This window comes from Diadema setosum, chromosome 9 (genome assembly GCF_964275005.1).
Source record: "Diadema setosum chromosome 9, eeDiaSeto1, whole genome shotgun sequence".
Lineage (NCBI taxonomy): Eukaryota > Metazoa > Echinodermata > Echinoidea > Diadematoida > Diadematidae > Diadema > Diadema setosum.
In genome coordinates, this window is record NC_092693.1 from 15,833,547 (window position 1) to 15,846,169 (window position 12,623).

The 12,623-nt window shown below is 39.3% G+C and overlaps 1 protein-coding gene across 1 annotated transcript in view; it reads left to right on the forward strand.

Annotated features, from left to right (window-relative positions):
• Positions 1–12,623, forward strand: part of LOC140232504 (retinoblastoma-like protein 1) — a 30,699-nt gene that overhangs the window by 13,580 nt on the left and 4,496 nt on the right. The window contains exons 6-18 of the mRNA XM_072312599.1: positions 433–593; positions 1,118–1,182; positions 1,825–1,987; positions 2,496–2,744; positions 3,174–3,305; positions 4,466–4,548; positions 5,237–5,357; positions 6,121–6,364; positions 7,568–7,891; positions 8,488–8,669; positions 9,196–9,372; positions 10,140–10,305; positions 11,896–12,041. Coding sequence (XP_072168700.1) covers positions 433–593; positions 1,118–1,182; positions 1,825–1,987; positions 2,496–2,744; positions 3,174–3,305; positions 4,466–4,548; positions 5,237–5,357; positions 6,121–6,364; positions 7,568–7,891; positions 8,488–8,669; positions 9,196–9,372; positions 10,140–10,305; positions 11,896–12,041 — 2,213 coding nt within the window. The remainder of the gene's footprint in view (positions 1–432; positions 594–1,117; positions 1,183–1,824; positions 1,988–2,495; positions 2,745–3,173; positions 3,306–4,465; positions 4,549–5,236; positions 5,358–6,120; positions 6,365–7,567; positions 7,892–8,487; positions 8,670–9,195; positions 9,373–10,139; positions 10,306–11,895; positions 12,042–12,623) is intronic.

Sequence of the window (12,623 nt, forward strand, 5' to 3'; positions counted from 1 at the left end):
AAAAAAAATCTATGAACCACTATCCTTTATTGTGTAATTGCAAAGGATTACCCACATTGCATTGGGATATATAACACATGTAATTTTTGTTCATTATTTGTTTCAATAACAGCACATACAATAAAAAAAAAAATCACAGAATTCAAAATACTCAAACAAAAACTGCTTTTCTCTCAAAATATGTTTTTGACTGTTGCAACTGTTTTTGCAAATTTTGGCAAGAACTTGTCCCTCCTGTCAGTTATGACTTTCGGCTGTATGACAGGAGGGTATGCACTACAGAAAGAAGCTTACTCAATACTATTGTGTTAAAGCATGTGACAGCGCTTGTCGTATCAGCTGACATCTTTATGATCTGTGATACTCTATTTAGATGTCTGTATTGAAGCTCAATATTCCCTCAACATTGTGGTTGTATGCATATCTCTTCAGGTCTGCCCCAGGGATATAACAGTAAGGAGTATCGCGTTCCACAGGAGGCTCCCTGCATTATCGACAAGCTCTGCGAGGTATACGATGGACTGGTCCTGGAAGCCAAGTCTATCAACGAGCACTGGTGGAAGCCACACATACAGAAACTGATAGAAGATGAGGTATGAATGCATGTGAACTTAGCATGTAGCCAGTCTCATTCCCAGTAGTTATATTGAAAATCATTTGATAGGTCTACAATTAGAATATAATAGAATAATTGCGTAAAGCTTAATAGTTACTCATCAATTGAAAAGGCACTTTATGAGGAAATTAATCCGTGCGTATTTGTCATATATTTGTTTTAATTGTGGTTTATGCAAACTATGGTAAGATTGTGTTTCAATACTTTCAAGGAAAATAACAGTGCTAAGTTTGCATCTGCTTCCAAATTAACTTTATGAAATTACAAACATATCTTTTTATGCAGTCAGTATTTTTCAGAGCATTATGATATTTTCACCACTTTACCTACCAGTATTGAGTTTAATCTGGATAGTTTTCACAGACGGATTTGATGTATATTTGTTTCATTGTTTTGTTCTCTCTGTCTTATTTTCTGTGCATGTTTACTGTAAATGAAAAACAAACAAACAGACAAACCCAAAACCAATCATCACTGTTCTGTCTCATCTTCACACTATAGGATCTGGAGGGAAATGTAGAGAAACTGTCCAACATTTTGGATACACCCAACTTTGAGTCAAACAAGTGAGTATTCATCTATGAATGAATAAGATAGATACAGCATAGATTTAGAGATCAAGCTTTAGCATTATGATCTAGCCTGAATTCTTTGCAACATGATGCCAGTATAGGATTACCCAAGACAAGCAATATACATGCCTCTTTCTGCATGGTGCTCATTAAAAGAGTCTGAAGATCAACCTCGTGTATTTCAATAACTCACTGACCAAGAGTTTCAAAGCATGCAAGAGACAATGAATTACATATTGGACCACACACATGAATTAGTGTATAGTCAGGAACATAGAGACAGACAAACAAACAAAATGAGATTATGAGGCCACAGAGTTAACAAATCGGCTGTTCTAGAAGAAGTTAACCCGTAGAGCATCCAATGTTTATACATTTTGGATATGTTTTGCTTGGTTGTGCAGGCCCTTTCTTGGAAGAAATTATCATCTTTTAATGGCAGTCAGTCTTGGAAAAGTCTGTCTTATTTCTTGTTTTCACATCGTGTTTTGCTAGTAAAGCTGAAAAAGTGTTCATGAATTCGCCAATTGAAATGTCTCTTGGAAGCTTTTGCAGGACCCAATTTCCTAAAAGTACCGACTGCAACAACTATATATATATATATATATTTTTGTCGTCGTTCTTGTATTGAAACAGCAAGAACATCTGCAAGAAGTACGAGGAGTACGTCTTGACGATCGGAGACTTTGACGAGCGGATCTTCCTGGACAAGGATGCGGACGAGGAGATCGGCACGCCATCCAAGTCGCTTGCCTACAGGGAGACAGAGGAGGCCATGAAGAGACCAAATAACCAGAGGGTGAGGATGCCATTGTCCATTCAGTGACCAGACCAGGAAGATAGGGCCAAAGTTTATATTTCACTTCTTAGGGGTGACTTAGATAGGGAACTCCCAATAGATAACATGAGAAGAGTTGAACGAGAAACACAGTGAAAGTTCCATTGAAACCAGGCAAAATTTGTAGGAAAAAAAAATAGAATATTGAAGTTATCCTGTTGTCTTGTAACGTTGACATATGTCACAACTGTATGACCCATTTGCATAAGGCCATGGTTTCATTATCTGAAAAGTTACCAACTAAGTTTAAAATGAGAGAAATATACTTTATTTTGGCTTTTCAGGCTGTATGAAATGCCAAGATAATGAAGAAGGCATAGACTTCTTGCTTAGCTTTTCAGATGTTCAGTCATGATTCATACAATTGCAGTTCATTTTTTCATGTATTGGTCTTTTTTTTTTTGTCAGCTATTTGCCTAATATATTAATCAGATGATTTTACCATGCATCACTTAATCATATCTTGCAGACCAACGACCTATGTCCGGCAACACCGCTGACCAACAGGCGCTACCTGAAGGAGAAGGACCCCAGGAACACCCCGGTCTCCACGGCGACCCAGGCGGTCAGCAAGCTGCAAGCCCTGCTGACGGGGCGCAAGTTGGAACCCAGTGACACCCTGGAGAGCATCTTCAAGGAATGCTCGGAGGACCCCTCCGAGGGCATCTCCGAGAGGGTGAAGGAGATGGGGCAGATCTTTTGCCAGAAATACACCCAGGTAAATTTTGGCTTACATTATCTCTTCAGGATAGTTTCACCCAGTACGCTTCAGGATTTTCTATATAGGGATGACTAGGCAAGTGCTATCCCTGCCATTGCAACCTCGAGCATACCCTGTGAAAATGTATGATATGATGCAAGGTGCACACAGTTAGAAAAAGAATTATTTGTGTTCAGGTATAAAGCTATCAGCTTTTTGTTTTACTTGGAATTATTTTTTGTTTCTTTTGTCCTTGTTAAGATAGCTTTGCTGCAAGCTGATTAGCTGGACAACAGAACGAATGAACAATAACAAAATTTTAACATTTGCTTCTCCTACTACAGTGTTTATTTAGTAAATGTCAAGGAAAAGAAATGGAATACATACGCAGTTTGTTTGATTTTCTTGTTTGCTATGTATTTATGCTGATATTTCTCTTTTGAGCAGCCAGTGGATGAGGGGAATGCCGGATCTCCCCTGGACTTTGCCAAGAGGAGGCTGAAACTGGCGGAGAGTCTCTACTACAAGGCTCTGGAAAGCATCATGCTGGCAGAGAGAAAAAGACTGTCCAACCTCACAGTGAGTATATCTCTCCCTCCCCTTCTGTCTTTCTCACCCCCTCAAGCTCTCCTCCTCCCATCCTCATTATCTCACTTTGTGTGTGCTTTCAGTTACTGAGCAGAATACTATCTTCATTTTTGTTGTGATCATTCAGTTTGGAGGCATTATTTATGTTCCGTTATTTGCAGAATCACAGCAGATAAATGCACTGTATGAAATGATGGGGGGGGGGGGAGTGATCTTCTTTGCTGGCAAGGTAAGGAGTACCATTTGTATAAATGCATTTAAACTAACTTCATTTATTGTGATTACTGTTGATACAGGATCAGATGCATCCATTTGTAAAGCATGCATGTATATGATTAAGTGTGTTTTTCATTGCTTTTCATTGTAAAAATGCCTGTTATTGGGCCATGAGATTTAGATTGTTTGATTGATTGTCTAACATGTCTGTAGTTTTAATCACATTTGGACAGGTTTGTTGGAGGAAAGCTTAGAGGCTTTGGAGGAGAATAACATTTGAAATTGTGATTTGCGCCCATAAATTTTGAGAACTACAAGGTTAAGCGGTTTCCCCTTCAGATGCATTGTAATTATGAGGTCACTCCAGGGATGTATCCAGTGCAACACTGACAATGAATATGATAATTTTAGTGGTGTTCTCTGATTCTTACGTGTTGGGAACAGCATGTGCAATTCGTGTGTGAAGCTTCTTGGATTGATACAAACTCGCAGTTTTGTGTTGTTCGTTCCCATCTTAAAGGGATGGTACAGTATTGGTGGAGATGAGAACTGGGCTTTTAAGTTCTTGCAAGATACCAAGAAAACACTTATGAAATAGTACAGAGCATACCATTTTACGAGGAATTCAAAGTTTATTTGATGAAAATCGGGTTTGGAATCACTGAAACATCCAAAAACAAAGTAAAACAAAGCGATCGTAATAAAGTGTGGGTCCCATACTTTATTAGAATCGCTCAGTTTTGGACATCTCGGCCATTTCAAAACCAATTTTCATCAAATAAACATTGAACTCCTCATGGAATTACATGCTCTTTCATAAGAGGTTTCTCATTATCTCACCAAAAAAAAAAAAAAAAAATGTTAGAAACCTGACATTAGGTCTCAACCAAAAATATACGATCCCTTTAATATCATTTTCTTTTCTTTCTTTACAGCACCTTCTGGAACATGACCTGTTTCACAGGTCACTCTTCGCATGCTGCCTTGAAGTTGTCATCTATGCCTACAACTCACAAAGGCAAGTAGCATTTGTTTGTTATGTATATTTTTGTATATTTTATTTCACAGTTAATGAAAGTTATCCGAGCCAGTCAGAATTTACAAAAAAAAAAAAAAAATCAGTCCCTTATCAGTGTTGTTTTTAAGCCCAGTGGCATGAAAAGTCACAGAGACCAAACACGAATACACCAGCAGACACTCTGCAAAGTGACAGACTTCAGTTACTTGCAATGATGTCAATGCTAAAAAGGCGGAGAGGGGGGGGGGGATCTGTCTCCTTGTGTTTCTTGTTGCAATCATTTTCTGACCTGGAAAAAAAAAATGGCCTTTCGTGACTTTGAGTCTAGAGTCTTGTGCATCTTCTAATGTCAAAGTTTAAATATTGGACAAACACCTATATCATCAAGGGGCATTTTACAGCGGTGTTAGTACCAAAAATCAAATTTCCCCGTATGTAACCTTGTGAATTAGCATAGAGTGAAAGGAACCATATTACAATCATTCGTTTATGTTAATTAGTTTGTTATTTAATCATATATGTCCCATACTCATTGGGGTTAGGGTCAGTTATTCAAGGTCATAGTGTGTTGTGGACTAATTTCTTGTTGTTGTTGTTGTTTTTCATTGCTTTACTGTTACAAGGTACAATGCTACAGGTTAGAATGTTATGATTTACAATGTCACAATTCCTCTCACTTCCCACGTAGGACTTTCCCTTGGGTAATGGAAGCTTTCTCAATTCCACCATTCCACTACTACAAAGTCATAGAATTGATACTTCGAGCAGAGGATGGTCTTTCGAGAGATGTGGTGAAACACCTCAATTATGTAAGTATCTTACGAAAAACTGGAGAAGAGGATCTGTTGGGATCCTGTTGTGAATTCTCTCCCATTTCCAAGGAGATGGTTCAAAATGGAATGAGACCTAAAACATATATATGTTGATTTGAGTGACTGCAGCAATGAGAAGAACACATCAGTGAAGGTTTTAGGAAAAGCGGACAGTCTGTTCAAAAGTTTCGATATCAAACTTTCACTGATGTGTTCTACTAATATTGCTTCATTCACTCAGTCCACATGTATACTTGAATTTCATTCCCCATTAAGACAATTTCACGATTTTCACAATTTCCCATGAAATAACATGTTATGTATGAATATGCTTCACACCAGAGTATGAGTGCAAGAAGAGTGTCAATTGATGTTGCAAGCATGTATATAATAAAAAAAAAAACCAAACAAACAAAAAAGAAGAAAAGAAAGGAAACCCAAAACAAGTGTGGACACACCTCTAGCAAACTGATTGAAATTTCTTGTAAAACAGTACAGTGTGATGCGGATAATGAATTACAGTGTCCTACCATCAAAACTAATATGGTTATGTTAACGAAAGTCTCATTACAATGAAATAAAAACTAAGGCCCCAAAATGATCATCAGTGTATCTTTGTATACTGTACTGTTCTGCTGTAATGAAAGTTTGATATAATGAATGAACACTGCCGGTCCCAAGGACTTTCTTATAAAGAGAGTCGCCTGTGTTCTGTCTGAACTGAAGTCGACAATATTTTTAACCTTGTTTGGCACGGCAGATCGAAGAGGACATTCTGCAGGACAGGGCGTGGCGGAGTAACTCGCCCCTCTGGGACCTCCTGAGGGATACGGAACTTGGGGTGCCGACCTGCGAAGATGCCACCATCCCCGGCCAGACGGATGCAGGCAAAAGCTCCGCCCAAGGGGGCGTGTCCTCGACCACCACCACCGCCGGCTCATCCCAGGGCCAGAGCCTGCTGTCACCCATTCAGCACAAGAGGGTGATCCAACTGGGGGGCAGAAGTAAGAGCAAAACTTTCTCGTGTGAATTGCACTTTAAAGGGATGGTATAGTTTAGTTTTGGTTGAGATGGGGCTTCAGGTTTTCAGCATTCATTTATGATTTTTTTTTTTTGAGACAATGACAAACATCTTGTGAAATATGTAAGAGCATACAATTCTAAGAGTGATTCAAAATTTATTTGATGAAAATTGCTTTTGAAATGGCTGAGATATCCAAAACAAAACAATCCTAAAAAAATGGTGGGACCCACCTTTTATGAGGATTGCTTTGTCTTACTTTGTTTGTGGATATCTCAGCCATTCCAAAAACGATTTTCATCAAATGAACTTTGAATTCCTTTTAGAATTGTATGCTCTTTGACATTTCATAAAGAGGTTTCTAAAAATCTTGCAAAAAGTCAAAGGCTGAAACCTCACCTCAACCAATACTATTCCACCCCTTTAAGAGAAGTACCATTTGAGTTTGAATGACTCTCTAGTAAAGTGTGGAAGTTGTTCATATATGTTTTTTGGTGTTTGTATGTGTGCATGGTGATTTTGGCTGGTGGGGGGTGGGGGGGGGGGCGGTTGGCTTGAGCTCATACCAGTTTACCAGATTCAAATCTCTTGACTTATCTTGGTGTGCGTCACAGTGTGTCAGTGCCGAACCATTTACAAGCAAGTTAATCAGACTGATCAGTACATGGTATTAGATTGAATTTCAGTATTCTTAACCATATGCAAGCAAGCAAATCACGATTGATGAATGATTAAACCTTCTATGTCATCAGGTATGTAAGTTTTTCTTTGATTTCCCTAACATATATGTAATAATAATGTCTTCTTTATCCAGGATAACCTCTTCAGTGTTGCCACTGCTCTACCAGAGGACCCTGCCATAATTATTACCCTAGTGTTGCGAGGAACCCATTTATACACCTGGGTCAAGAGGGACTTGATGGGTAAAAAAATCTTGCCCACTGGGCGGGAATCAAACTCGGGCACTCTAGTTAGGAGTCAGGAGTTTTATCCACTTTGCGTCAGCACCCCCACAATGTTCAATTTCTTTTATCGTCTCAATTTTCTATCCACATATGTAGGATTATAGATAGGGAAATGAAAGTATTTCTTTGGTATCTTTACAGTCAGAATCTTCAGCACATTACTTATCCAGTTTTCACTGTAATCAGGGACTTTGACTTCATATTTTCTTCCTTCCCTTCAGCCGACACAATACTGCAGTCCCCGACATCAGCGCACGACAGATTCAGCTCCCCTTCTCCCGGGACAGCGCGACGTCGCCTCTTCACAAATGATGCAGCATCTTCCTCATCGACCACAGACTCATCGACATCAGCCACGACGTCGAGCACCGCTGCCCCCTCGGCCACAGAGGCGAGTTCAACAAACTCGAAGCCCAAGGATAGCATGGTTGTGGGGAAAGTCGCTCCAATACAAGCTGTGTCGCAAGTGGTGACTGGTGCTGTCACCACCACAGCCAATGTTGCTGCAGCGTTGTCTCCAAAGAAGCAATATGTGGTACTGCAAGGTACAGAAATCCTCCATGGAGAACATCTTGAATCCTTTGTGAAAGACTTGAAGTAAAAGCAAAAAAAAGACTAGAAATAACTTGGAAAAAAAAAGGATCATTTTCTGATAATTAGTTGATATCTTGTTGTTCATGTGTGTGAAAAGTCCTGTGTCCTTTCAATAGCGTTAGTAGTGTTTTGTGTGAAGAAGAAGAAAGGAGACAAATTTGGTGCATGCCAGTAGCTGTTGTAAATCAGTAGATGATGTAGACAAAGTGAAGGATTTGACAAATCAGATGGCCACTACATGCTTACCCACATTTTTTCTTGTGAAAAATGACCCGCTGTGACACTGAAGAATTTTTCCATCATATTGTATATCGTGTTGGAATCATGGAGAAAGAAAATAGATGATGAATTAATAAAATTGTTAAGTATTTACATACCCTTGAAGTAATTAACTTCACCGACACTGCCAAATACAAAATCTCCTCAGAAAGGCCAGGGTATTTTTGTGTGCATTTTTTGCGAGCATCTTCCCTTTGTTTTCATAGTAACTCGGGTGTCATGGACAGCATTGATCAGATTGGATTTTTCGCACATTGCCTCTGCTCAGGTATCCAAGGTACATCCAAGTACATTGTGAGTCCAGTCAAGCTGTTCAGCGTTACGTCTCAGGTTCCGTCTCCAGCCAAGGCTAAGACTGCCGAGGGGGAGGCGGGGACTAGTGCTGCGTCATCCTCCGCTCCGGCTGCTAAACCGAGGAGGAGCGGCTCGCTTGGTATCTTCTTCAGAAAGGTACTTGGTTCCCCATGATTGCCTCCCACTTATTTTTCTTGCTTCGTGGTGGTATTGAGCTGTAACAGTGTCAATGAATCTCTTTTGGGAAATGAGTGCTTGGTAAAGTAGAGTGAATGGAATTTCTACAGGGCGCTCCCATTTCAATAAATATAGTTATAATTAAGTATTTTTTGCACCAAAGTGAAAATTCATGTCCCAAAATTCCATTTGGTTATGACGAAATTTTGATGTAAAAGAAGAAAACTGTTGGTCCTGCAGACTTGGTTATAACAAGTCATTTGTTTGTGAACATTGCAATAGATAATGTTGATGTTTATAACATTGACATATATGTGTATGGATATATACATATGTACATTGAGAATATATGCAGCTATTAAGAACATATTTGAATTTTATAAACTAGCAGTGTTGTTGTGAAAATCCTTACCTCAAACATCTTACTTTTACAAAAAAAAAGGACGTTTTCTTGTTTCCATCAGTGTCCAACAGATGATAATTTGTTTTGTTATTGTGCATTAAGGTTTACCACTTGATGAACGTGCGCCTGTTCGACATGTGCAAGAGACTGAATATCAACGACGAGCTACGGCGGAAGATCTGGACGTGTCTGGAGTACGCCCTCGTCAACCGGACGGATATCATGAAGGATCGGCATCTGGACCAGCTCATCATGTGCTCCATTTACATACTCTGCAAGGTGAGCATCACACACCCACAGCCAGTGACCTTTAACCTGTATTGTGACATGGTCATGTATACTGGCTATTGACGGAGCGTTGTGTTCGTGTTCAGTTATGGCAGAGTGCTACAAATATTTACATGCACAATCAGCACACAGTCATTGTCCTTGCCTATCAGTGTTTACAGTTTGCATTGTCTGGAAATTGCTTCCAATTTTCAGGCAATGTCCCCAGCATCCCTCTTTCATTCATATAAGGAAATGTTGTGGATGCAAGTTGACTGTGTACAGTTTCTCTTACTTGACAAATAGTCATACATTGTGTATACAGTGCACTCCCGTTATAATGAACACGGTTATAACCAAGTTCCGGTTACAAAGAAATAAAAATTCAGGCTGCAAAATTAACTTCTCTATGTTTTTGATTGTTCATTTGATCGGTTATGACTAAGTTTCGATATAAGCAAAGAAAACTGCCAGTCACGAGGACTTTGTTATAACGGGAGTCCACTGTACACTAAGAAGTTTGATCTGAACCTGGTGTAGATTTGTAGGATTCTCAAGTAAATCCCCTCCCCCCCCCCCCAAAAAAAAAAAAACTGCTTCTCATCACTGATTCATGTCTACTGTGTTTAGTACACAGAGAAATATTGAAAATACTCCTGCAATCCTAATGACAATTGCTTGTATCATGAGCAGGGAATGAGAGATTCTTCGCCGGAAAAATGGGTGTGATAACAGTTTTTTAAAGGAGTTAATTACCTTGTGACACCCGTCCCCTCCAGGTAACGAGCAACGAGCGCCAGTTCCAGGAGATCATGAAGAACTACCGCTGCCAGCCCCAGGCTGCTAGCCATGTCTACCGCAGCGTGCTGATCAGCTCTAACCAAAAGGGATGTAGCAGCGGCAGCTCCACCAACGGGAGCCAAGGGTCCCCCGAGGGAAGCAGGAGTAAGTCCTTCCAGCTATCCAGGGTTTGGAGATAATTTATATTAAAAAAAGATAATATCACAATTCATTAGAACTTGCTCAGAATTGTGCAAGAGTTCTTTATATGCCATATACTTAGCGAGTCTTATTTTTTCTCAAGTCAGGACTCTCCAACAAGTTCGCGAGTGTCTGCATTTGCAATCGTGGAGTACATTAATGAATGGAGAAATGAACATGTGCATGTCACATTCTCGTCGGGGTCAGCATTAATTTTATTTTTTCCGTGTGTTGTTAACCCTAAAAAGACTGGGCTATTTTGGTAGCTCGAAAGACTGGGGGGGGGGCCTAAAGGGCCCCCCCTTAAGATCTCGGCCGTGGATTGCGCGATCGCCGCGGAAATTTGCACAATGGTAGTGTGCGATGTAATCTACAAGATCGTATATTTACATTTTCCAAAATAGTCTTATTTTATTTTATTTTGATTAATTATGCTAATTTATGCGAGAAATCAGACTCTTTGATCTAAATCAGTAAATAAAGCTCCAAAAGTGCTCATTTTTGGTCTAATTATTCTTTATGACATTCTTCGCAAATGTACTTGAAAAAAAATCCGGTATCAAAATTAATTTCTTATTTATTTTATTGTTTTATGAATTTCTTACGTATTTCTTTGTTTTTTCGACCTTTTGTTTTTGCTGTTTTTTTAAACAAAATTTGTGGCAGACACTTTTTGAAGCTTAATACTACTAAAACAAATTAATTTTAGCCATTGAGAGTAAAAATAAGCATATTTATATGAACCATGTGAAAAAACTCAATTTGCATTGACTTTGTACACAAAATCACATTTTTGAGCCAGTTTCGGTCTCACGTGCATGTACAAAAAGTTATGTAACTTCAGAACCGTACCCCCGGGCGTCACAAATTTGGCGTCAAAATGTGCAGGAAACTCGAAAGAAAAAAGTCATAGAGCATCGCGGCGAGAGCATTGCGTGTTGCAGAGTAATCGCGCGAAATGTCGAGGGGGGGGGGCCTTTTAGGCCCCCCCCCCAGTCTTTTTAGGGTTAATTCATGAATAGCACCCGACTCGCGAAATTCACTAAAATGAAAACCTCATCAAATAAGTGGAGAATACAGTACATTTGTTTTTTTCACTGAAATCAGCATGTTGTTCTCAATTCAGTTATTTCTTTGTTGTCAAGAGTTGCTGCCAGAATCAAGGCAAGAGTTGTAATTCTTTCATTGTTTTTGTTTGTTGTTGAAGAAGGGACAGTAAATGCCAAGCTTTAAGTTTTTGTCAACATGCCTCAAGCCATATGACATGCACAAAGGGGATGGATCTGCCCCACAAAAAAACATTAATCCTGTTTGTTTGATTTTTTTAATTTTATATATGAGGTGAAGCTGCAGTTTGCATTTTTGTTGCCAATGTTCAGATTTGCAATTCTTTTGGGGGAAATAACTCATAAGTGGGTGTCACCTCATGTGACAATTTCTGTAAAGATCCTCTTACCATCATCATCATCATTAATGTGCTGTCATACTATGACCATGCTGATAAACATCCAGGTATACTTATATTCTACATCTAACCCCTATATCTTTTTCTAGCTGGAACTCCATCCCTGGTACGGTCAGCTAGCACCTTGCCTGTCCCCCATCCGAGCAGTGCCCCTCCCACACCCACCAAAATGGCCGGCACAGCATCCACCTTTGATGACGAGCATCGCGGAGATCTCATCAAGTTTTACAACTCCGTGAGTAACAAAGTGTTTCATGCTTTGGGATGTACACTGACAGTGCAGAAGAACGTAGTCCCTATCTCATTTTGTTTTGTAACAGCATAATGGGTTTACAAATGTCTTCTTGTGTGTAGCCATCCTCTGGAGGACCCATGGATGCAATTTTAAGTAGGTAGAATGATGACATTGCTTGATATGCTTTACTAGGAGTTTTGTCTCTGTTTTCTAGTATATATGTCACAACCTAAGATAATTTTGCTGCAGACAGCATACTTGCCAACTAGTAAGATTTTATCAGATTCAGTAAGATTTTTTATGTTAAAAGTAGCAAAATCAGATTTTCTGTCAGAGAAATCAGATTTTAAAAAATATTTAGATATACCTTTCATGTGTATTTTCTGAAGATTTGACTGAAAGTAAGATTTTTAACTTCAGTTTGCATATAAAATAAGATTTTTGCAATCCACGAGTAAGATATTTCATCTTGAAATGTTGGCAGGTATGAGACAGTAACAGTGGAAATGCCATGTGCATTCTGCAGATCATGTTGGGATATTCTGTCACCTTTCCCCAGTTGTTAGTGTTAGAATGATTCTG